Source organism: Micromys minutus (assembly GCF_963924665.1).
Source record: "Micromys minutus genome assembly, chromosome: 16".
Classification (NCBI taxonomy): domain Eukaryota; kingdom Metazoa; phylum Chordata; class Mammalia; order Rodentia; family Muridae; genus Micromys; species Micromys minutus.
Window position 1 is genome coordinate 40,518,771 of NC_137985.1, and position 25,376 is coordinate 40,544,146.

General features: G+C 41.9%; 1 protein-coding gene across 1 annotated transcript; it reads left to right on the plus strand.

Moving 5' to 3' along the window:
- Positions 1-869: 869 nt before the first annotated feature.
- On the plus strand, positions 870-22,580 carry ZW10 (zw10 kinetochore protein). Its single transcript, XM_080929872.1, has 16 exons — positions 870-996; positions 3,006-3,140; positions 5,291-5,392; positions 5,556-5,633; positions 5,779-5,938; positions 7,057-7,209; positions 8,481-8,672; positions 11,509-11,672; positions 12,651-12,833; positions 14,393-14,631; positions 16,613-16,684; positions 18,134-18,303; positions 18,936-19,066; positions 19,782-19,913; positions 20,460-20,662; positions 22,070-22,580. The coding sequence occupies exons 1-16, from the start codon at positions 892-894 to the stop codon at positions 22,188-22,190; spliced, it is 2,340 nt and encodes a 779-aa protein (XP_080785998.1). The 5' UTR covers positions 870-891; the 3' UTR covers positions 22,191-22,580.
- The last annotated feature ends 2,796 nt before the right edge of the window (positions 22,581-25,376 follow it).

Sequence of the window (25,376 nt, forward strand, 5' to 3'; positions counted from 1 at the left end):
GCTTTTGGTGAAACTTACTTGTAATCTCTGATAGAAAGTGCTAAGAATCTTGTTTTAGGGGCTCTCTAAATAGATGCCTCCGTGGCTAGAAGAATTGGTTGTCCTTACTCAGGACCTGGATTCAATTCCCAGCATCCACATGGTGGCCCATGCCATCTTTTTTACATGTTTTAGGGAATCCGTTGCCTTCTTCTGACTTTCATGGACACAGCCAAAACATTCCTACATATCTTAGAAAGAAGACTTTACCAAAGAATGTCTTTAGCACACACAGGACCGTTACACCAAGTATGAATTTGTACCATATCCATGAATCACTATACTTAACATGAGGCATTATTAACAAACAATATAAAAAAGGTGCAATTGTGGGGATCTGTTCGCTTATGAGATGACGTCACTCTCGCACAATTCCAGAGGGCAAAATTCGCGTAGACTCAGTCAGCTGCTTCGCCCAATGAATGCGTATCTAACAGAAAAAGATAAAGATCCTACCGAGCTAGATAGTCTCACAGGAAAACTTTACTCAGTGTAGGGAGGGCCATAAAGGATTACTACCTGAAACATTCCGCAGCTTCTAGCGAGAGAGGGAGGGAGGGAGAGAGAGAGTGAGAGAAAACAACTGGCGGGAACAGACTGGTATTTGAAAACTGGTAGAGAGCGGATCACGCCTGCGCACTTTGGTGTCTCCCAGACGCGGCAGAATCAGGGGACGCCTGACGCGCGGGGCCTGCTGGGAACTGTAGTGTGACTCACGCCTGTGCGCGAGCGCTGGGCCCCGTAGAACTCAGTTTCCCAGCAGGCCGTGCGGGGAGGCCGCTGGCGGGACCGGAGCTTTGGCGCTGGCCGCAGGAGTGACCTATCCTGTTGGTGTGGGTACGCTTCGTGGCGATGGCTTCTTTCGTGACGGAAGTCTTGACCCACTCGGGGAGCCTGGAGAAGGAGGATCTGGGCACCAGGATCAGCCGCCTGACTCGGCGGGTGGAGGAGATCAAGGTGAGGGCGGGCCGCGGGCAGCTGCCGCTGGGGAGATCCGAGTGCTACTGAGTCGATGGGGTGAAACCTGAGTTGGAGACTCAGAAGTGTTGGGGGCTTCTTGGAGCGCGGCCGCAGAGCGGTTGGGGACCAAGGCTTGGGACTGTCATGAGGATGGGCTGCGGCTGTTTAGTGGTGGGAGTGGGGCTAAGTTGGGCAAGAGTGAGCCGGTGATGAAGAGTGAAGAAACCTGCGGGGCCGGAGGTGGAACTGGAAGCCCGGATGTCCACACAGGACAGCACAGCCAGCCTGTCATCTCTACCCACTCCTCCATCTATGGATGACTGTAATAATTCTAGGAAAGTCACGCCATTCTCGGATTTTCTTTTAACTGGTTGAATGTGTTTATAAAAGTATTACTTCACGCACGGAACTTTAGGCATGCTGAGTGAGGGCTGGTGAGCTGGTACCTGCAAACTTCAGTGTCTTTCTTTGAAAATGACGTGTACCTCACTAAGTCTGAACTAAAGGGAGCAAGCTGGGAAGGCGCTACCTAACAACTCCTTTATTTATTTATTTTTCTTTTTTGGTTTTTCTGGACAGGGCTTCTCTGTGTGATAGCCCTGGTTGTATAGATTCGCCTGCCTTTGCCTCCCTAGTGCTGAGATTAAAGGCCTGCACCACCACACCACACAAAAACTCCTAACAGTTTATGACATTAGCTTGCTTTCTTTCTTTCTTTCTTCTTCTTTTTAGCTTTTTCTTTCTTTTGATTTATTTTATGTATATGCATACACTGCAGCTGTCTTTAGACACGCCAGAAGAGAGCATGGATCCCATTACAGATGGTTGTGAGCCACCATGTGGTTGCTGGGAATTGAACTCAGGGCCTCTGGAAGAGCAGTCAGTGCTCTTAACCACTGAGCCATCTCTCCAGCTCCTGACGTTAGCTTTTTAAATGTTATGTACGGATGTCACTGGCATTTCTACAGTCTGGGTTACGTTTCATTAAATGACTTTCTAATGATCTAGGATGAGAACATGGCGCTTGTATTTTGTACATAAACTTGAATCTTCACTCAACTGAGAACTACTTTCTATGTTTCAAGCAGACATATCCCTTGCACTTCCAGCTCTTATATTTTGCCATTTAAAATTTTTTTTTACTGTTTTAAGTATATTTCTAAACACACAAACACACACACACACACACACACACACTCCTAATCCATCTCAATTGTAGCCTCATGCATCAAACAAATGCCTGACTTTTTCCCTGAGAGAGTCTTTCTCTTTTGTACTGGGATGCTGTGCCATGCTCCCAGGGTATGACACTTCAGCCCTGTATTTTGGTCAGTTTGGAGAATATTATCTTTCTTACATAAATGGGATTAGTGGGCCAGCATAATCTACACCGTGCAGAGTGTTCAAGAAGGTAGTAAGTTGCTTTGAATTAAGGAAGATAACAATTCTTAATCCTTTATAAACATTTTATTTATTCATGTGTGTATGTCTGGGTGCATATGTGCTATGGTACAAATGTGGAGGTCAGAGGACAACTTGTGGGAGTCCTTTCTTACAGTGTGGGTGCCAGGATTTGAATTGAGGTCATCAGGCTTCGGGGCAAGCACCATTACCATTGGAGACATCTCCCTAGCCCTTCTTAGCATCTGAGGAGTTTTAAGACGAACATTTTGTAACCCAGAAGATAGAAGTTAGTAAACTATAGATTTCTATGTTTAATTAGGTAGATGACTAAAATTTGTGGACAAAGTACGGTACAGTTTATTGTGATACATTTGACTCCATCTTTTCTCATTTCTGGAGTCTGTAATGTACAAATCGTGAGCATTGTTGGGGTTTGGGAATGGTTGGCTTCCTACATTTTACAGATGAATGAAATGTTTTTAAAGGAAACCTATGGCTGTGGGTAACTCAATAAAGTTCTAACATTGGAAGATGCTGTGTATTTTTAGTGAAGCTACTGATTCATTTCATTTGTCCTGTACTTCCTCCATCCTGTATTATAGGGTGAAGTATGCAATATGATCAGCAAGAAGTACAGTGAATTCCTGCCTACCATGCAGAGTGCGCAGGCCCTAGTTACCCAGGTGGACACTCTGTCTAATGACATCGACCAGCTGAAATCCAGGATAGAGACCGAGGTAAGCGCAGAATGTTGTATTGGGCAAGTTTAGGTTTCTTAGGGAGGCATCATTTAACCTCTTGATTTCCAAGACTATCCTGTGGAACATTTCAGGACCTTCCTTTCCTTGTTGGTAAATAGAGGTTGAACCATGCATGTGATGGTAGATTGACTTCAGTTCTAAATTAGAAATATTTCTCAAACCCAGTTATATTACTTCCTCATATTGTAACTTTTCTCTTAGTGAAAATGATAATGGCTTACGTTTAAATGGATTATTTTTTTTTTAAGATTTATTTATTTTATGTATGTGAGCACACTGTCGCTGTCTTCAGGCACACCAGAAGAGGGCATCAGATCCCATTACAGATGGCTGTGAGCCATCATGTGGTTGCTGGGAACTGAACTCAGGACCTCTGGAAGAGCAGTAGGTGCTCTTAACAGCTGAACTGAGCCATCTTTCTAGCCCAAATGAAATTTTTTTAATTAAAGAAAATCTCAGGACTTTGTTATTTCATATGAAAATGCTTAGAATTTGGCCTTTCATTTTTTCCTAGTTAAAATGCTTGTCTCCTCCCCCCCCACCCCCAGAGAAGGTCTTTCTGTGCAGCTTGGGCTGTCCTGGAGTTCACCGCATAGCCCATTTGCAATGCTTCCTCATTCTCAAAAGCTAAAATTAGAGACCAGAGGTATGTGTCACTATGCGCAACCACCCTTTCATCTTTTAATAGCATTCTCTTAGATCTGCAGCTGGCCTCAGACATTTAAGTGTCAGAACAATCTTTCTTGAATTTGGCTGTTTATGGAGTGGCTTGTGTTACTCACCACAGTTCTTCTGCTTAGCATGAACTTGCAGAGGACCCTGTGCCACCATGCTCTGTGGCCTAGTGCTTTCCATCTAGGAGATGGAGACGTGGTATGCTTTAGGAGCCAAGGCTAACTGAGGCCTCAAGCTGTCTAGTCAATGAAACAAATCTAGACCCTTGGCTCTCGATATTTTAGGCTGAGTGATTCTGTCCTGTACATTGTAGCTGCTCATCTCCCTGGCTTTCATTCACTGGATGCAAGTTCTCCTTCAGTGTGACAGTCAAAAAAATGTCCCCAGACATGGCCAAGTATTTTAGAGAAGTAAGGAAAATCATTGGGGAATGGGACCATGGGACAGGGAGAGAGGGGGAGGAGGAAGGAAAGAAAGAGTGTGTTAGCTTGGTATTGGCTTTGAGTGGAGCAGAGACAAGGACGGTTTTGATGGACTAGGGGAACTAAAACCTTCCTTACAGTGTGATGTGGACTGACTGAGGGGAGGCGTTAAGACAGTGTCTCTGTCGCTGTTAGAAAAAGCGCATTTGTGTGAGGACGAGGGGAGGAAGGCAACTGCTGAGAGATAGGCTGCTTGCTCAAGTGGAGGGAATGTTTCCCGCAGGTGGGAAAAACTCAGCCTATTTAAATCTAGTGTGAGGCACCTTGCATGCCTGGGTGTCTAGTTACTTACTTTATGAATGAAAGAAGAATGAAGTACGGACAGCTTCAAGCACAGAAGGGAGAAAATTAATGATGTATAGGCCTGGAGAGTGGGATAGGGTGAGAAGTGGATTGTTCTTCAACATTAATAAAATCACAGTCATTGTCCTTGTGGATGTCTTTCTAGTAATCCAAGGGATGAACTCTTACTTGAAAGACAGCTGCTTCTGTTAAGAGGAGATGATGAGGAAGAGATAGGCACATCTCCATGACTTTGAGACCAGCCTGGTCTATATATATTGAGTGCCAGGCTAGCCAAGGCTGTATTGTCTCAAGCAGAAAAAAGAAGGGAAGGTGACTTGGCAATTGATGTCGATGAGAATGGGTATTCCTTGTTGATCTGTTTGTTTTGTGTGTTAGATGCCACTAAAGCTCAGGTCATCCCACTTGGTGGGTAGATGGGTAGAAGAACTCTACCCATTGAGCCATCTCATTGGTCTGAGAATGGTGTTCTTGTATAGGGTAAGTCTTTGAACCTGGACCCAGCCTCTCCCAGTCATCTGCTGTGCTTTTTATTCCGTCAGAACTGTGTTTAAACTTCAACGTAAATTCTACCGGAGAGCTAGGGTTTAGTGGTAGGTTATCAATGTTTTATTCCTTAGATGTGGCAATGCTTAAAAGTACTTACACTTTTGTTGTACAAATTAGGTCTGTCGGGATCTTAACGTATCAACTGTTGAATTCACAAACTTGAAGCAGCAGCTGGAAAGGGACTCTGTAGTCCTCAATTTGCTCAGACAACTGCAAGAGGTAATGAAGCTCGCCTGGAACCTTAGAGTTGGTGAGGAGGTTGTCTCCCTTCTAATTGTTAAGATCTTCCCCGACAAAGTGGTGCTTTCACATTTTTACAAGCTGATGTTTAAGACAGACACAGAAATTTAAATGCCTGCTAATCTAAGCGTCTCTTTTTCAGTTTTCTTCCGCGATCGAAGAGTATAACAGTGCGTTAGCAGAGAAGAAATACATCCCTGCTGCTCGGCACCTGGAAGAGGTATGAACACTGATGTCTGAGCAGTTAGTGCTGTTCTTACTTGTCATGTGCTTGTGTCCCTTCTGCCCTGCCATCCAACAGGCGGGTTCTAATTGTTTTGTGAAGCTAGAGGAGATGTTTAACACTGATTCCATTTTACTACCAGGCGCAGGAATGCTTGAAGTTACTAAAATCCAGAAAGTGCTTTGACTTAAAAATGTTGAAGTCTCTCAGCATGGAGCTCACTGTACAGAAGCAGAACATACTTTACCACCTCGGAGAAGACTGGCAGAAGCTGGTTGTATGGAAGTTTCCGCCATCAAAAGGTGCTGCTGACCTCAGGTGGACTGCTTTGCTTAATCTGCCTGAACCACATTGACCTCTGAATACATCCTAAATATTTAGTATTAAAAAACAAGGACGTTTCACTTCGTACCGTATTAATCTATTCATTTTTCAGTATTTCATTCACTAATCTTCAGGCCTACCCCAGATCTCTCTCTCTCTTCTTTGTTTTCATCTTTCTGATTAATATTTATTGTGCATAAACAAAAGAATATATTGTATATCATAATAGATTTCATGATGATATTTTCACAAAATAGATAATGTAATTTGGTCATATTTACCCCCAATTCCTTTCTCTTTCCCCTCTTACTCTTGAGGGTGAGCTCACTTTGGTAAATTATTTACTTTAGAATGAAACCTAGGGACTGGAGAGATGGCTCAGTGGTTAAGACCACTGACTGCTCTTCCAGAGGTCCTGAGTTCAAATCCTAGCAACCATGTGGTGGCTCACAACCATCTGTAATGAGATGATGCCCTCTTCTGGTGTGTCTGACTGAGGACAGCTCCAATGTACTTATATATAAAACATAAATCCTAAAAAAGAAAGAAACCTAGGAAGAGGCATGTAGAGGACTTACATTTTTCTGTGTTGGATTTTGAGGTTTAGTATATTTCAAAGTAAAGCCCATCCTGCTCTGTTTCCTATATCCATTTTGTCCCCACTTCGTGCATTACAAGAAATGATACAGAAAATTTTCGATGTGAAGCTATCAGGAGTGTTGAAGTCTTTCTGATACCGTACTCCTCACTACACCTTTGGCAGTGCCGGCGGGCAGAAGGTCTGGGAACCGAGCTGTCTTTGCAATACTTGCTTTTAGTCATTTTGTACATATTTAGGGAACATTTTTTACTGGTGTATCTTTTTTTTTTTTTTTTTTTTTTTTTTTTTTGCATTTAATCTGAATTCTTTGGACATACCAAAAAAAAAAAAAGCGCATTTTCTGTTTGGAAGCACTACATAGGGCATGAATATTAATTAACCACATCATAAGCATATTGTCATGAAACTGTGCTTAGGAATCTCAGTAGATTAGTGCTGAGAGGAGATGATCACATTACATTGCTAAGACAGCTGATATTTTCCTTCTTTTCTTAGATACCAGCAGCTTAGAATCTTGTCTACAAACAGAACTTCATTTATGCACTGAGCAGCCCGAGAAAGAGGAGATGAGCTCTCTGCCGTCCATCAGTTCTGTCCTCTTGGCATTTTCCATTCTTGGAGAATTACCCACAAAGCTGAAATCATTTGGTAAGTGATTTGTTTCATTCACATTAAGTTTCAGAAGGCCTTGTGTTAAAGGGATGACTGAAGAGTTGATATTTGGAGGAGAATATTAGTGACAGTGTTTGGCTTAATAATCTATCAAAGGAAATGGTCACAAATGCCTTTTTTTCCCCCTTAAAGTTAATGCATGAGTCCTTTTTAAAAAACTGTTTCTTGGGCTGGAGAGATGACTCAGCAGTTGAGAACACTGACTGCTCTTCCAGAGGTCCTGAGTTCAGTTCCTAGCAACTACATGGTGGCTCACAACCATCTGTAATGGGATCTGATGCCCTCTTCTGGTGTGTCTGAAGACAGTGACAGTGTACTCACATACATAAAATAAATGAATATTTAAAGAAAAAGAACCAAACAGTTCTTAGTTTTTACAGCTGTTGTTTTTGAATAACTTCAATGTCTTTAGGTAGGAAAAATGCTCTGGGAAAAACTGTAGTATGTAATTTCATGGTTTTATATATATATTTTTAATTTACTCATTTTTATGTATATGGCTAATTTGCCTACATATATATATACATATGTACATATATACATATCTACATGTACATATACACATATATACATACATATACATACATACACACACACACACACACATATATGTATATATATGGGTACCCTGTGTGTGTTTGTGCCCATGGAAGATGTTAGATCCCCTGGAATTGGAGTTATGAATGGTTGTGAGCTACGTGTGGGTGTTAAGAATTGAGCCTGGGTACTATGTAGTAACAAGAAATTCTGTTAACCTCTGAGCCATCTCTTTAGCTCCTAATATCTATTTGGTTGTTTGTTCAGAACAGGATTTCTCTGGCTGTTCTAGAATCACTTTGTAAACCAGGCTGGCCTCAGACTCCCAGAGATCCACCTGTCTTTGCCTCCCAAGTGCTGGGATTAAAAGCAGCCCTGACTTTTTTTTTAAAATAAATTATTGTATATATGTGAGTACACTGTAGCTGTCTTCAGACACACCAGAAGAGGGCATCGGATCCTATTACAGATGGCTGTGAGCCACCATGTGGCTGCTGGGAATTGAACTCAGGACCTGTGGAAGAGCCGTCAGTGCTTTTAACCACTGAGCCATCTCTCCAGCTCCAGCCCTGATTTTTAAATTAATTTTTTTTTTTAATGTTTTGAGTCAATGTCTTACTCTTTTTCCTTTCTTTACTTTTGGGAATTTCATATATAAGTAGTGCATTTCTAGTGGTTGTTGTTGAGTGTTCCCACGGTAATGATTTCAGGTCAGATGCTGCTGAAGTATATACTGAAACCTCTGGTGACCTGCCCATCGCTCCATGCTGTGGTTGAAAGGCAGCCGAATTCCGTTAGCATTTGTTTCCAGTCTCTGACGACGGACTTGGAACATCCATCGCCACCCGAAGCCTTTACAAAGATCCGATTGGTACTGGAAGTGCTCCAGAAACAGCTTCTAGGTGTGTACACCAAAGTAGCCTTTTACAGTTGGGAAACATGCGTCTACTTTTCCATGTACTGTAGAAAAGGCACTGGCGTTTGGGGTAAGTCGCTCTGCAGAAGCACGGTAGTCCCCGTCTTCTCTCCTAGTTTACAGTTTTTCTCTTTGCCCTCTTGGGTCATTAGTGACACCTCAGAGTATATTTTAATGGTATTTTAGCTAGAGTCTAGGACGTACTTCTCTTTTCAGACATCTAATAGCATCATATTTTGGCACATTTGCCTTAATGATAGGAGAAATGAGCCAGGTCTGTTGTGTATGTTTCCATATGAAAATCCCCATTAACCTAATGCAAACAATGAGGAAAAATATCAGGAACAAATCACATTACCACTTGGCCTGTTGGTAATTTTTATGTACTTGGAATAGAAATTGCCTGTATATTCTCTCTCTCTCTCTCTCTCTCTCTCTCTCACACACACACACACACACACCTATACACCTATAAAAGTTTCTTCTGAGCTAGATGGTGGTGTGAGTTTTAGTCCCAGCACTTGGGAGGCAGAAGCAGATGAATCTCTGAGTTAGAGGCCGCCCTGGTTTACAGAGTGAGTTTCAGAACAGCCAGGGCTATACTGCTGAAGTATATACTTAAGTCTGGTGATGCTGACTTGCAATAAAACAACAACAACAAAAGAACTTTGTTTGGTGTTTTAAAACAGTGCTGCTATTTCTAGTTTGTTTGTTTTATGTTCTTCTTACTTCCTTAGTATTCTTGTGGAATATTCCAGCCAGCATTCTTCTGAGGAAAGTTATTTCCTTATTTATTTATTATATGTAAGTACACTGTCACTGTCATCAGACATGCCAGAAGAGGGCATCAGATCCCATTACAGATGGTTGTGAGTTACCATGTGGTTGTTGGGATTTGAACTCAGGACCTCTGGAAGAGCAGTCAGTGGTCTTAATCACTGAGCCTTCTCCCCAGCCCTGAGGAAAGTTTTTAAACACTTTAAAAATGTTGCTATTCGTGGGCCTTCCTAACAATCACAAATTATTTTTGTATAAACGATTCAGATACAAAGCAAAGAATTCTCAGTGTAACTTTGATAGGAGCAAAACTCCTTAAACCATCACACCCGGGGACAAAAGTGACAAGTGACAGCCATCCTCCCTTTTTTCTTTTTCATTTTTTCTTTTTATATGAGATCTGTGAGAAATATAGCTTAGTACTGTCAGTAGACTGGAAGCTGAGGCAGGAGGATCACAGTGACTTCCAGGCTAGCCTGGGCTACAGAGTAAGACCCTGTCTGATTCTGTATTACACCACTCTCCTAAATCCAAACTCATTTTAGATACTTGAATGTTTAGCAAGCATTCCTTTTATTTCAGTGAAAACATGACACAGTTTCAGTAGACTTTCTGAAACTCTATCTTGTAATTTATGAGCAAAGAACACATTTTTGATGTTGTCTGTAAACCAGGGATAATTTATAATGTTGGCATGTAATAAACTGGTTTGTTTGTTTTTGTTGTTTTTTATTTTTTTCAAGGCGGGGTTTCTCTCGATTCATTTTTTTTTTTTTTTTTTTTAAACATCTGGAATGACTTCACTTTTCCTAGTCTGTTCAGACAAAAGCTGGCATGGAGTCTGAAAGAAAGCACCAACATCTTGGCTTTCCCCCTTCTTTCTTTTCGTATTTATTTGCTTATTGGTTTTCTTCAAGACAGGGTTTCTCTGTGTAGCCCTGGATGTCCTGGAACTTACTCTTAGACCAGGCTGGCATCAAACTCTGAGCTCCTCCTGTCTCTGCCTCCTGAGTGCTGGGATTAAAAGTGTGCCCTTCCCCCACCTGGCCTTATATTTACCTATTGACCAAGGCCTGAGTGTGGATGTCGGAGCACAACTTAGGGGTCAGTTCTCTCCTACCATGTGTGTGTTCTTGGAATCGATGGTAGGTCATTAAGCTTGTGTGGTAAGCAGTTTTACCCACTGAGCCGCTCCTGTGGCCCTTAACTGTTATTTAAATGATAAATGTACTAGTCTAGATATAATGGTCCCAAGGTACTTTGAAAAAATTAACCGTGAGGTAAATAAACTATAAGGGAGGCACTAAGACACTGCTTGACAGACTGCAGTATGCTTTCATGTAATTTACTGTTTTTGTTTTTTTATTATTATTAAAAGGAAGTAAGGTTTCGTAGGGTTTTTTTTGTTTTTTTTTTTTTAAGATTTCTTTATTTCATGTATGTGGGTACATTGCCACTGTCTTCAGACACACCAGAAGAGGGCATCAGATCCCATAACAGATGGTTGTGAGCCACCATGTGGGTGCTGGGAATCGAACTCAGGACCTCTGGAAGAGCAGTCAGTGTTCCTAACTGCTGAGCCATCTCTCCAGCCCCTCGTAAAGTTTTATTAAAAACTAGTTTTAACTTGGAATGCATACTTTCTGAGTGCTTGTTACATAATCAGAGAAATGGCTTATGGGTAGAGAATTATAATGTAATGGGCATGATGTGTATTGCCGTGGAGTGCAGGAGAGCTGAGGTGAGCAGGGTCTGTCTGAGCAGAGAGAGTAAGAAGTTCTGACCTTACACTGAGCATCATCCTGTACAGCCTGTTGATGTACCTACAGCACCATCTCTGCTGTTTTTCTTTCCCAGCACCTTTTAATTTTAATTATATATATCATTTAAAAAATATAATGTGTATATATGTATTTGTTTTCTCTGCGTTACCCTAGCCATCCTGGATGGGTCTGCCCACCATCTTAAAACTGAGACATTTTAGAAAAGTAGGGATTAAGAATTTGTAAGGACTGTGTGTCTAAAACCTTTTCCTTTGAATTCAGATTTGCCTCTTGATGCTGACCTAGAAATTGGAAAAGTCCCTGAGATCGTATTGGCTGAGATGCTTGGTGATGTGATCTGGGAGGACCTGTCTGATTGCCTCATCAGAAACTGCTTGGTTTACTCTATTCCCACAAACAGCAACAAGCTACAGCAGTACGAGGAGGTAAAGGGTGGCGACATAACAGGCTTTCAGTCAGGAAAGTCCTGTGCTGTGTTGGGTTTGTTGTGGATCTTTTGTGTTTAGGTTATACCCTTAAGAAAACTATTACTAGTAAAAGCGAGGCAGTGGTAGCACACACCTTTAATTCTAGCACCTGGGAGGCAGAGGCAGGTGGATCCCTATGAGTCTGAGGCCAAGCCTGGTCTACAGAGCAAGCTCCAGGACAGCTAGGGCTACACAATGGAACCTTGTCTGGCAAAACCAAATCTAAGAACTATTAATAAAGTGTGAAAATAGCAAATAACTTAATTTCTTTTCTGGCTTCTTTCCTCTTTGGTTAAAGTATGCTTTCTGATGCCTTTTAAAGATACTTTTAATAGCTGTAATAGCTATTTTGTGGTATCCCCTTGTTCACTGTTTGGGTTCTGTCTGTACTCTTTCCAAATATCATGCATCCTCTCAAGTGTCTGCCTCAGCAAAATATCCTCATCAGACAGCTTCCAGAAAAGCATCACATGACAATTGAGTCTCCAAAGAAACCAGAAATTTCCACTCAGTATTGGTTCTTATTCTTTTCATTACAGTGGGTTTGAAATTTTCATTTTGAAATGTTATGTACAGTTAATCTACAGTGTTTATAGGTTCAGTCTGACTTTTGACTGACAATATTTGGGGAAAATTTTGTTTCTTTACCTGATTTATATTGACAGTTCTTGTCATATTTTGTGAAACTATGGTGTTTCAGAGGACGATGTGTCTGTTTACATAGCATTTACCTTCTATTACGTACTATACGCTAGAGATGGTTTAATTTTATGAGAGGATGAAAACATAGTTTGTATGTGAACAGTGTGCTTTCTTATACAAAGGACTTGAACGTCAATGGATTATAATTTCTGAGGGGGTACTCTAAAGCTAATTCCCAAAACATACTGAGGGACGACTGTGTATAATTTCTCCTTTTCTGTTTGTCTTTGTCAGATCATACAGTCCACAGAAGAATTTGAAAAGTCCCTGAAGGAGATGAGATTTTTAAAAGGAGACACTACCGACTTGCTGAAATACGCTCGCAATATCAATTCTCATTTTGCTAATAAGAAGTGCCAGGATGTGATTGTGGCGGCCAGAAATCTAATGACCTCTGAAATCCACAACACTGTGCAGGTACTGGGGCCTGCCACATCTTTTATGGGAAGCAGCTTAGCTTTGAGACATGCATCGTGAAGTAGGGAAGAGTGGCAAGTTGTCAAGCTTGGAGACGGCCGTCCTCCTCACAGTGCTCCTGCTGTCTCTCTTTTCTTTGAGTTTTGTGAGTTCCATATAAAATCTGTACTTGAGAGCAACTGTATAAAGGAGAAAGGCTGTATATATGTGTGCATTGCTGTCGTCAGAGTTAAAGAGCAGGTCATTCTTGCCATTACATAAGGATATATGTACTCGGATTGTATTATGTGTAGAGAATGTGACCTGTTGTGAGATGTTCACTTGCCCCATGGGCACTTACCTTTTTCACACACATGCATGCCCATGTGCGCACGTGTGCACACACACACACACACAAATAAAATAAATGTTTTTCTTAAAGGTATAAATAATTACTTGCAATGGGAGTGAACTTACATGAAGAACAGTTTACTGTTTGAGTCTTGATAGTTTTGGGCTTTTTTTGTTTTATATCATATATTTATCCATATATATTAAATATTTATACATACACACTATACATAATATAAAAATATAATATATAACATAGTATATACAATATAACATAATGTATAATATATATTTATATCATATATTATATATGTATATATAATATTTGGCAAATACAAAGTATTACAGAAACATACTGAACATTACTAAGACACAGACTAAAGCAATCTATTAATATATTTTTTCCAGCCATTTTTTTTGAGTTGCCTCAAATGGCATGGAGGTTATTGGATTCTACTTTCTTTTCCTCTTTTTTGAGGCAGGGTTTCACCATGTAACCCTGGCTAGTGTAGAACTTACGTAGACCAGGGTGGCCTGGAAGTCAGAGATTCATTTTCTCTGCCTTCTAAGTGCTGGGATTAAAGGTGTCTACCGTATTCAGCCCAGGCACTGGGCTCTTAGGCTCTTAATTTATTCTTCTGCGTTTCTCATTTTCCTGGAGTGACCCATTATTGTGTCTCTTCCAACAAAGTTTTTAGCCATTTGAAGCACGCAGGTATTGACACATTTTGAGGCAAGTTGGAGTTTTTATGAGAGCTGGGAATGATGAGTTTTGCAGGTCTTTTCAGTTTCGCCAAATGTTTGCTTTTCCATTAATATTAAGAATACCAGGGGTCTAGAGAGATGGCTCAGACTTTAAAGCACTAGTTGATCTTCCAGAGGTCCTGAGTTCAATTCCCAACAACCCATGGTAGCTCATAACCATCTATAGTAAGATCTGGTGCCTTCTTCTGACATATAGGAATACATGTAGGCAGAACATTATATACATAAATTTAAAAATCTTAAAAATAAAGAAAGGAAAAGAAAAAGAATCCCACAGTACATGAGATTGCTTATCTCTTCCGGTTTGCTATCAGTCAAGAGCAGTCAGACCACTTGTGTGAGGATCACCTGTAGGGCCATGGCTCCATCAACACGGAAGCCTTGGGTGTCTTTAGCCTTTGCTTGTGCTCGAGTTTTACATTTTCCTGGAAACAGCCTTTTCTGTTGTTGTGTTTGAATTTTAGATTGGTCCCGACTGTAAGGAAATCCTACCAGACTTACCCAGTCCTGATGCCGACCACAAGCTACAAGTACAGAAGGTGTGCCAAGGGCGGCTCACTGACGCCAGGAACTTAGAGCCCGAGACGTCACTGGACCCTCAGTCCTTCTCTTTACCCACGTGCCGCATCAGCGAGGCTGTGAAGAAGTTAATGGAGCTCGCTTACCAGACTTTACTTGAGGCAACAACAAGTAGCGACCAATGGTAAGGCAGATGACGTGACCCCGTTATTCCCTGACAGTGACACAGGTGTAAGAGTGTTAAAGCAGATGCCAGCTCAGCCTGTTGGTTCAGGTTCATAACACAGCACTTGGAAGGCTGAGGCAGGGGTGTGAGGTTGAAGCCAGCCTGGCCTACAAAGCAAGGTCTGGGCCAGCCTGGGTTACCTAGTACAATCCAAGTATGAAAGAAGAAACCAAGAAATAGATACACGTGTGGATAAATATGTAGGCTTATTTGGCATTAAAAGTTGTTTTCACTTTTTAGTAAGTGACACTTTAACTTTTGTCGAATTTCCGCTGTCTTTGATCAAAGGATGTTACATGAGAAAGCACAGGCCGAAATGCTCATTGCTGGATAATTGTGGTAGTTATACCACATGCAACAGCACCACGTGAGCCTGGAGAGCCAGAGGGACCTGTGCATGTCACCTTTCACCTCCACATAACAGCAGCATGTGGGGGATGGGGGTCGGGGAGGAAGAGTCAGTTTTCTTTGGAAGTAGAACGTATTTCATATTTGTCTTGATCCTTTCAAGATGGCTTCTCCTGATCTATAGTGTGTTCAGGGTACCTCAGGCTCTGTTTCACACTCATATTGAATCTTTTAATTTTGAAAGGTTCTTGTGGTCTTAGGGAAGCAGCTCCTATGGAGAAAATGGCAGGTTAGCCTATTGATTGTAGAGCCGATCTTATAAAAGCCATTCATTGTGAGTCTGTATGGAGCTATTCTCAGCTTTAAGAAAAGCCATGGAGTTTAGGCTTGAGTTAGTTTTTATATTCTCAGGTCTTGGGTTATTTCTGTGTGAATACTCTTTTTATGTTGCTCTGGATAGAGCATGTTTCCAAATACTACCATAGCTTCAGTTAGGCTATCTAGTACTGTAAGCAGAAAGAAAAGTGTGTACTTATTTTTTATTATGGCGTATATGCATGTATATGTTCCTCATCATGCTATGGCACATGTGGAGGTCAGAGGACAACCTTGTGGAATCAGTTCTTTCCTTCCACCGTTATGTGGGCTCTGGGGATCACACTCGCCTCACTAGGTTTGCAAGAGAGCTGTTGTTTGCTGAGCTACTCACTGCCCCTGTGAAAAAGATTTGTTTCTTTATAAAGAATGGGAATGTGCTCTTTTGGTAAGGTAAACATAGTTGACATTCTTCAAATACATCAGACCAGAAGTTAGGGATATATGGCAATATTTTAAAAAAATTTATTTTTAAGAAAAGTGATACCAAACACTGTTTTGGTATACTGAATGCTTATATTCATTTTTACTTGCAACACATTACTTTTTAATACTTATTTTAGTTATTTAAAAAATAATGTAAAAAATTTATTCATTTTTGGCATCCACATGGACCTTTAAAGAGCCATTTCTTTATCTTTGTATTTTCTTTTAGGGTTCATTTTGGAAGCCAGATTTCCCTGTCTCCCTCCCACAACACACACGCACACGCACATGGACACACAGCCTTTTTAATGCATCTTAATGGTGATCTTTAGGTAGTTAAAGATCAGATTTAAAGGCCAAAGGATCTGGAGGGTTAGATTCTATTCTCAAAAATGTTGATTCGTCTCTTCGCATTGGGGAAGAAGGGGGAGAGGTGAAAGCTGGAAGTCAGTCTGACTCTGAGAGCCCGGTGAGAGCCTTTGTTGATGCCCTTTGCGGAATGCATCGGGAAATGGGTGACATTTGCTTGAGGCTTAACTCTGTTTGTCACTGGAAGGGTACTTTGGGTACTGGCAGAGCACAAATGGATAAGTGGAGAAGAGGCTTTGGGTTGAATGCTCGTGTTTCTCAGGTCATTAATGTGTCCAGGTTTTAGAGGAGAAGTTCAGTTTAGAGATACTGGTTGAGTGTGTCTCCCTTGAGGTCCACGGTGTTTCCCTGCAGGGACCAAGGCGTAGCGAATATCTGCTTTATTCTGTATGATTTCTCTTAGTGTTTGTTTTTCTTGCAGTGCTGTTCAGCTTTTCTACTCAGTGAGAAATATCTTCCATTTGTTCCACGATGTAGTGCCAACATACCACAAGTGAGTATCTCATTCCTGTACAATTGGACCTCTAAAATGCTAAGTCAGTTATACCCAGTAACTTTATATTTTCACCAAAGACAGTGATTAAAGTTCACAGTAAAAGTACATCAAATTCAGACCTTTTGAAGGCTGTAGACATTACTGTGGTGTGTACAGTGATTTTGTGTGTAGGAGGTAGCACACATTTAGAAGTTCAAAAGAACTGTATCTTGTTCTTAATGTCTTAGAATTTTCAGAGCCACTTTACTTTTCTTAGCTAGGAAATAGAAAGGTCCTCATCCAGTGATTCTGTTGCTGTGAAGAGACACTATAACCATGGCAACTCATAAAGGAACACATTTGATTGGGTCTGGCTCATAGTTTTAGACATTTATTGTCATGGAGAGAAACATGTTGGCATGCAGGGCAGATATGGTGCTGGAGAAGAAGTTGAGAGTTTTATATCTTGATGGACAGGAAGCAGAAGGAGGCTGTGTGTCACACTGAGTGTAGCTTGAGCATAGGTGACCTCAAAGCCTGACCCCACAGTGACACACTTCCTTCAAGGCCACACCTAGTAGTGCCTCTCCCTCTGGCCAGGCATTCAAACACATGAGTCTGTGGGGGCCATACCTGTTGAAACCTTTCATAGGGTTTTATCCTCAACTAGGTAGAGACTAATTTGTGTGGAAGAATTGAAGCAGTGAATTTCAGTTCTGGGTTAAAAACCATCATCTGCAGAGATTTCCAAAAGTAAAAATGCCTGTTTTCATTCTCAAAGATTGTGATTAATCTCTTTGGGGAAAATCCTAAATATGTTTACATTTTAAAAATTTCCACATGGTTCTGATCCGTAGTCAACTTTGAAGGACTTGTATGGGATAAAGTCTAAACAAGCGTATATTTTTAAATGAAATTCTAATCTGATTTCAGTGTTTCACTACAGAAGTGAACCTGTATTTCTCTTGGTTGAGTTTTAAGGGCAGAATATACAGTTTACCGTGTTTCTTGTGCCAGAAGTAACACATCCACAGCTTATTTTCTTGGCTTTTCTTTTTGGTTAGTCATTGGGATAGTTTTTTTTTCCCTGTGTGTGTGTGTATGTGTGTGTCCTTGTGCAAATGCTCACAGAGGCCAGAACTTGGCTAAGAAGCTGGAATTACAGGTGGTTTTGAGTCACCTGACTTAGATACTGAGGTCCAAACTCAGGCCCTGTGCAAGAATCGTAAGCATTAGTGGTTGCTGAGACCTCTCAAGCCCTCCTGGGACAGTTTGTTGGCTAAGGCCAGGTTGGCACAGCTCACTGAATGAGAGAGAGAGAGAGTGACGCCTGTTTTGTTATGATCAGCACTTAAGAGGTAGACAGTGGGGAAAGCCAAGGCCACCACCGTAGAGCACAGATGATGTTGCAGAAAGCTTGACTTGAATAACAGGTGCTTTCCTTTTTTGCCCTTCTTCTTGGCCTAGGGAGAACCTTCAGAAGCTCCCCCAATTGGCTGCCATTCACCATAACAACTGCATGTATATTGCTCACCACTTGCTGACCCTCGGTCATCAGTTCAGATTGCGACTCACCCCCATTCTCTGCGATGGCACGACCACCTTTGTGGACCTTGTACCTGGCTTCAGAAGACTTGGTAACTGATACTTCACACTTGGGAAATGTGATTTATGTAGCCTAGTGTCTTTGTAGTTTAATAGCTGAGGTGGTTAGGAGTTAGTGATGTATTAGATGTGTTAGAGTGTGGAAGGTCTTCTGATTTGTTAGTTTCCACTTATCCTATAAAATGGATGTCTTGAGTCAACATTATGTCCTTGTAACATGATTTTGTGGTATGTTGACATGCCAGACTTTATTTCAGGTATGCATTGACTCCACCAAGTCACTTGTGTCAGAGGAGAGCCATGTCTGAACAGTAAATCGATATTTATTACGAGAGTACCCTGAAAAAAGTTGAGAATTTATGTTCATCCAGCTTTTCAGCTGTAGGTGTTCTCCTTCAGTGGTATAGACATTGGAACAGTAAGCTGCTTTTTCTGTAGAAGTGATTCTTTTTAGCTGTCTCATTTTCCAGGCAAACTGTTGAGGTTTTTCTATTAAGCTGTGATAAGATTAGAGGGACTGGAACTGGCTAAGTGGATCCAGGATCATTATATACAGCAAACACGTTTAGTGACTTTTAAAAATGACAGTCTTATGTCAGATCACGCACCCTGGCTTTGCTGAGTGCAATTCAGCAGGTTTATACTTCTTTGTTTCCCTTTGTAGGGACGGAGTGTTTTTTGGCCCAGATGCGGGCACAGAAAGGAGAACTTCTGGAGAGATTGTCAAGTGCTAGGAGCTTTGCAAACATGGACGACCAAGAGAATTATTCTGCAGCAAGCAAGGCAGTGAGGCAGGTAGGAGGCTAATGCAGGCACTGAGGTGCTAGATGCTTGTGACAGCTGTAAGATCTGTTTTTTGTTCAACCAAGACAAATGGAAACCATCTCTCCATTCACTCAATAATACTAACTCAGTGTATTGAAAAATTTAAATGTAGGTTTTCTTCTCTACTCCTGTTTTAAGAGAGTCCCCCCCCCCCCCCACTGGTGTGTATTTATTATATATGGACTGGGTTTTATAAAGACATTTGCATGCATGTAAATATGAATAGAGCATCTAACCCCTGCCCCTCCCCTTTTTCTTGCTTTTCATGTCAAGTGCTGACCCTTCGTCCCCTTTGCTCTACTTGCATGCCATGTGTGCAAACACTCCAGTACGGGTCTGTGGAAAATCTCAGAACCACAAATGACAAAGCTGTGGTCTGCGTCTGCCGAGACTCACTTCATTTGCTCACAGTGATCATTTCCAGCTCTGTATGTTTTCTTGCAGATGCTATGACTTCAGTTTTGTGGCGGAGCAGTGTTCCATTGTGTACACACCACGTTTAGTTTCTCCCTCTGCTGATTTCCCTCCTCAGGACAAGTCTGCTTTTCTTCCCTGGAGGATAACCCAGAGGTTAAACATCCAAGAGGCACCGAGCCTTGTTAGCTCACTTGTATATCACGTCTTTCTCCCATTTTATGTCTCACACAAAATGACGAGTGTGAATCGTAGCTGTCTCCTTCTCCAGGTGCTGCATCAGCTAAAGCGGCTTGGAGTCGTGTGGCAGGATGTCCTGCCGGTGAACATATACTGCAAGGCAATGGGGACCTTGCTAAACACGGCGATTGCCGAGATGATTAGCAGGATCACTGCTCTAGAGGTAAGTGATGGACACTTGGAATGCGAGCCCTGTCCTCCACTGTGACTTCAGTAAGAAAGTGCTACTGCAGCCGTGTTTTAATGGGCACAAATGGCACAGGAGATTGGTCATGTCGTGTCTGCCTCATGCTGTTGCAGTTCGGTTGGTTGGCTCCAGGCTTGTCTGAATTGTTTTGCTGGGAACTTGTTAATCTCTTCTGTACCTAGATAAGAAAGTAGGGCTGTGGGACTTCTTAGTCTAGCATCTCAATTAGGAATTGGGGACATTGGAAACTGGGCAGTGGTCCCAAGACATATTACTTAGTATGAAGTCATTTGTTCTGCAGATGAACTAAGTAATTTAATTTAGCAGTGTGAACACAGTCGGTACAGAGCCTGTGCTCGCCATTGGCTGACACACAGCTAATATTCTAGCTTCAGGAAGGTTGTCAGAGAGCTGATTGGACCTAGTGACTAGTAAGATGGGCTACATTACTGGGAAAACATCGGATCTGCCCTGGCCTTTGGCTCAGTTCTGCTCTGTTACGTTCCCTTTGTACTAAACTAGGACATCTCGACTGAAGATGGTGATAGATTGTATTCCCTGTGCAAAACAGTGATGGATGAAGGGCCACAAGTATTTGCACCTCTGTCTGATGAAAACAAAAACCGGAAATACCAAGAAGAGGTTCCAGTCTATGTGTCCAAATGGATGCCTTTCAAAGAACTCATGATAATGCTACAAGCTAGTTTGCAAGAAATTGGAGATCGGTATGTGTTTTCTACAGAGACATATATACATGGTCACGAAAGAGGGCTGTGTGAGAGAGAGAGAGAGAGAGAGAGAGAGAGAGAGAGAGAGAGAGCAAGCGCGTAGCAATTTATTGACCCATTAGTCTTGTGCATGCTAGGCAAGCCCTCTACTACTGAGCCACATCTCTGACCCCTGTTTCTTAGTTAGGCAAGAATTTCATCTTCTATTGCAGTAGTTGAGGCCTTACTTTCTCATAGCTAATGACAAAAGGATTCTCAGTCATACTGTTTTGTTAGAAAATGTGGTTTTGGCATGCAGTATAGATTCTCTGGCGATTTTAGTTAGAAGTTCATCCTTCTCACACCTGGAGGATGTGTTTTAAGAATGACAAGATCCCCCCAGCACTACAGTTGAATTAAAAAGGAGCATCCCCTTCTCTGGGAGGGGACAGGGGAATGGGGGGAGGGGGTTGTAAGGGTGGGACTGGGAGGAAAGGTTGGGGGGCTGGGGGTCAGGATATGAAGTAAATAAATAAGTTAAGAAAAGAAAAAAAAGAATGAGTGATTGTTAAAAGTATTGTTCAAAGTGCACAAAGCCACTTTGAATAACCAGTTTTTTTCTGCACTCTGGTGCAATATTTAGGATGTTGGTTCTCAACCTGTGGGTCAAAACTCCTCTGGGACTTGAGCAACCCTTTCACAGATTTTTACATTATGATTCATAACAATAGCAAAATTACAGTTATAAAAGTAGCAATTAAAAGTTTTGTGGTTGGTATCAGCACAACATGAGAAACTGTTAAAGGGTCGTAGCATTAGAGGGGTTGAGAATCCCTGCTGTAAGAGCCTAAGCACCACACCCCTCTGAAGGACCGTTTGTGTTTTTCACACAAGATCTTATTATATACTCCAGTCTATGGCTGGCCTTGAGTTTCAAACAATTCTCCTGTTTCTACCTTCCAAGTGCTTGAATTGCAGGTATGAGCCACCACCATATGTGGCTCTAGTTTTTGTTTTCTTTTCTTTTCTTTTTTTTTTTTTTAATTTGGTAGTCACTTATTTTGAGTGTATGAGAATTTTGTGTGCATGTATGTCTGTGTACCACATGTGCCTGGTGTCCATGGAAATCAGAAGAGTATGTCTGATTACTTAGAACTGGAATTACAGATGGCTGAGCTGCTATGTAGGTTCTGGGGATCGAACCCTGGTCCTCTAGTGCTCAGTGCTCTTAACTAGAGCCATCTCTCTCCTGCCTCTGCTCTCTGGCTGTGCTGGTGCCAGATACAGCCATGAGCAGCACTAGCTAAAGAAGAATGGGCCTCACAGGGTGTATTTCATTCCACTTAATGTTTGGATCAAGGAAGACAGTTTAAGGTCTGGCTTCTACTAGACATAATAGGAAATAGAACCTGTCTTGTTTTGCAGGTGGGCAGATGGAAAAGGGCCCCTGGCAACTGCATTCCCTTCCAGCGAAGTAAAAGCTTTAATTCGCGCCTTGTTCCAGAACACAGAAAGAAGAGCGGCTGCCCTTGCTAAGATTAAATAGCGCCTCCTTGGAGAAAGCCTCTCTCGACTCTGGGTTCCTCCTTTGGTGTAATTATTCTCTTCAAAACGTCTTGGAATTACTCATTGGTTTTGGTGAACCAATATATCATGGAAGCGTGACTTCACATATGGACATCCTGGCCTGGACGAAGGTTTTCTGCACTGACGTTAAGACGATCAGTTTAAACGGAGCGCTGGGTTCCTTGACTGTCCCCTGTCAAGTATGAGTCAGCTCTGCAGTGTGATTTGCTCCCAGGCCCTCTTGAGAGTTGTATACTTTATAATTTTGCAACCTGGCTTTGGACATTCCAAAGTTAGGATTCAGAATATGTAAAATACTTTTTTTTTGAGGGGTGTGGGTATTGGGGGCACATTACTTGGTCTTATGAGTATTAGGGGAACCTCTTGTAATATTTCTTTTCAGTAAATAATGCCTTTCAGAGTTGAGAGTGTGTGTCTTTAATAACATGGGCTATGGAAAAAGTGACTGAAACCCAGGTTTTTTTTTTTTATTTAAAGATTTATTTATGTATGTGAGTACATTGTCACTGTCTTCAGGCACACCAGAAGAGGGCATCAGATCCCATTACAGATGGTTGTGAGCCACCATGTGGTTGCTGGGAATTGAACTCAGGACCTCTGGAAGAGCGGTCAGTGCTCTTAACTGCTGAGTCATCTCTCTAACACTAGGCTGTATAGTCAGTCAGTCTAGTCCTTCAGTTGGTACACATAGGTGATTTTTTTTTGGTCTGGATATGTGTGTGGTTTGTGCTTGTGTTCACACGTATAGGTGAAGGTCAGAGACTGCTGTTAGGTGCCTGTCTCCATTGCTCTGTTTTGAGGCAGAGGGTAGCTTGTTCTGAAGATCCCCTGTCTTACTTGAGTGCTGGGATTTCATGTGGGTCACCTCTGGTTTGGCATTTATGTGGGTGGTGAGGATCCAACCTCCTTTCCCCACGCTTGCACACAAGTGCTTTACCAGTTGAGCTGTCTCCCTAGTCCCAACATGAGCTTTTAAGCTTAGCTTCATGTTGATTTTTTTTTTAATTATGTATTTTTTTTTTAATATAGGAATGTTTATCTGTATGTACATCTACATGCCAGAAGAGGGCTTCAGATCTCTCTATAGATGGTCATGAGCTACCATGTGGTTGCTGGGAATTGAACTCAGGAGCTCTGGAAGAGCAGCCAGTGTTCTTAACCACTGAGCCATCTTACACTGCAGTCCTCAGCATAGCTCTGTGTGTTGAGATCTTTGTGATCTCTGGAGGTACATACTCTGATAAATTAGGGAGTGCTCTAGTTTCTGTCTTGTCCCCCTTCAAAAAGGAGGCCGGTCAGTGTCAGCTTCAAGTGCTTCCAGACAAGGGCTCTCTGAGGGGTTGCAGTATCAGCTTCTGTCTGCAGCGCCTCGATCCCCGGCCTACAGGAAACTTGGTTCTCCTGTCTTTTGTGCTCTCTGTCTTTACCCTTTCCTTGTTAGTTCTGATTCAGTCCTTTGGTCAAATCATTCTGTTTGCTTAGTCTTTCTGATCAGAGCTAGAAATTCTTAAAAAAAAAATATTTTCTCCAGCATTCATTTGAGCTAGTGACGATCTGTTTGTACTCCGCACGTTCTCCTATGAGAGGAGAGAGAAAATGGTCCAAACCGACTCTGGTGGTCTGTCATTGGCCATGTTTGAGAACAAAGAATCAGGCTTATTTAAGAAAGAAGGGGCTGTTTGCACAGGTAGGGAAAATACTGTTGCTAAGAATTCACAATTTGAGGTGGCATTCTTTTTTCTCAGTAATTGAGAGAATAAACTAAGGGTAAGAACTGAAATCGATACACTGCAGGACTATTACAGAACAGATTTCTTTTGTTCATAGGAGCTGTTCCCGTTGGAGGGATCTCAGCTCTGAAAACCAGTCTCTTCATTCCTTTCTTAGTTAAATATAAAACCTCATCTGTATTTTCTGGGTTGTATAAGCTCAGCCTTGGAGGATGATTTTCCCGCTAGTGAGCAGTCTGTAAGCCAGGACAGTGCAGGCTTACTCTGCCTTCCTGGCCAGTGTCATTGATAGCTGCTCGAGAGGTGTTTGTATTTTGCTTAGAGGTGGATCATGTGATTGGACACATGGGAACTGTGGTCTGGAGACTCAGTCTTTGAAGATACTTGTTGAGATTGGGAACATCGTTTGGGCATGGAAAAACTCTTAGCATGTCTGTTGGGGCTGTGAGGGGGGGCTGGGAAGCAATCACTGAGAGGCTCTGTGTCCAAGTGGGAGGACCCTGTTTCTTAAGAGCAGCCAGGGGTATGCAGAAGACCTTGAGAAATGAAGTCCTTGAAAGATTTCCCCATATCATAGCACACAGGAAATTGTTCAAAAGATTAGTGCAAATAGCCCATGTCATTTGTGGGCTGGTCCCTGTGGCCACAGGGATCCTGAATTCCTGAACCATGGTCTTTGACACAAAAGGATTTCTCTGGAACGGAGACCCTGCAGGTGGCGCTGTTTCCTCAGGCCTGAGCATACAAGGTGGTCAACGGGAAAGGGAAGCTGGAGAACCTGTCTGCTTTCTCCTGAATTAGCTTTGGCCTTGGTCAGTTCTAGAAAGTTCAAAAGCTCATCTAGACCCTGAACAGCACTTATACTCTAAACTAAAGGCTCACCTGTGAGTAAATCAAACAATTTGATAGCTGATAGATATTCCTGAGGATGAGATCTACAGTTCCCTCCCCATGCTTCTTGCAAATACTTATTGATTGAGGTTTGTTTTATTTTATTTTTAATGATGGGTATTGCATTTTTGGAGTTCCCAGGTTTCCCCCCCCCCGCCTTTAGAAGTACTGAAACACACACACAAAATAGTTTTGTGATTATAAAAATAATGTGAAATATGTAGTTTATTCAAGCTGTATGGCTGGTTATGTACTGTGGATAAATGAAAAAGTATCCACAGGGGTGACAGGTAGCTGGAAACACAGGAAGGAGGTCTGCTGCATGTTGGTACAAAGTCTCGTGGTTTCTGCTTTGGCTTTCGAAGTGTACTTCCCAGTCACCAATCTGGTGGTGAATATCTGTTGCCATTTTTCTCCAAAAATTCAAAAACAAAAACGATAAAGCTCTAGTTTTGAGGAAATTTAGAATTATGATTTGGATCAATTCTTCTAATAGAAGAAGTCTGGTTATGAATTTTGTGAGA

Coding starts and splice junctions, on each gene's coding strand:
- ZW10 (XM_080929872.1), top strand. CDS start 892: ATGGCTTCTTTCGTGACGGAAGTCTTGACCCACTCGGGGAGCCTGGAG. Junction 12,834..14,392: donor AAATCCACAACACTGTGCAG/GTACTGGGGCCT, acceptor TTTGAATTTTAG/ATTGGTCCCGACTGTAAGGA. Junction 18,304..18,935: donor ACCTGGCTTCAGAAGACTTG/GTAACTGATACT, acceptor TTCCCTTTGTAG/GGACGGAGTGTTTTTTGGCC.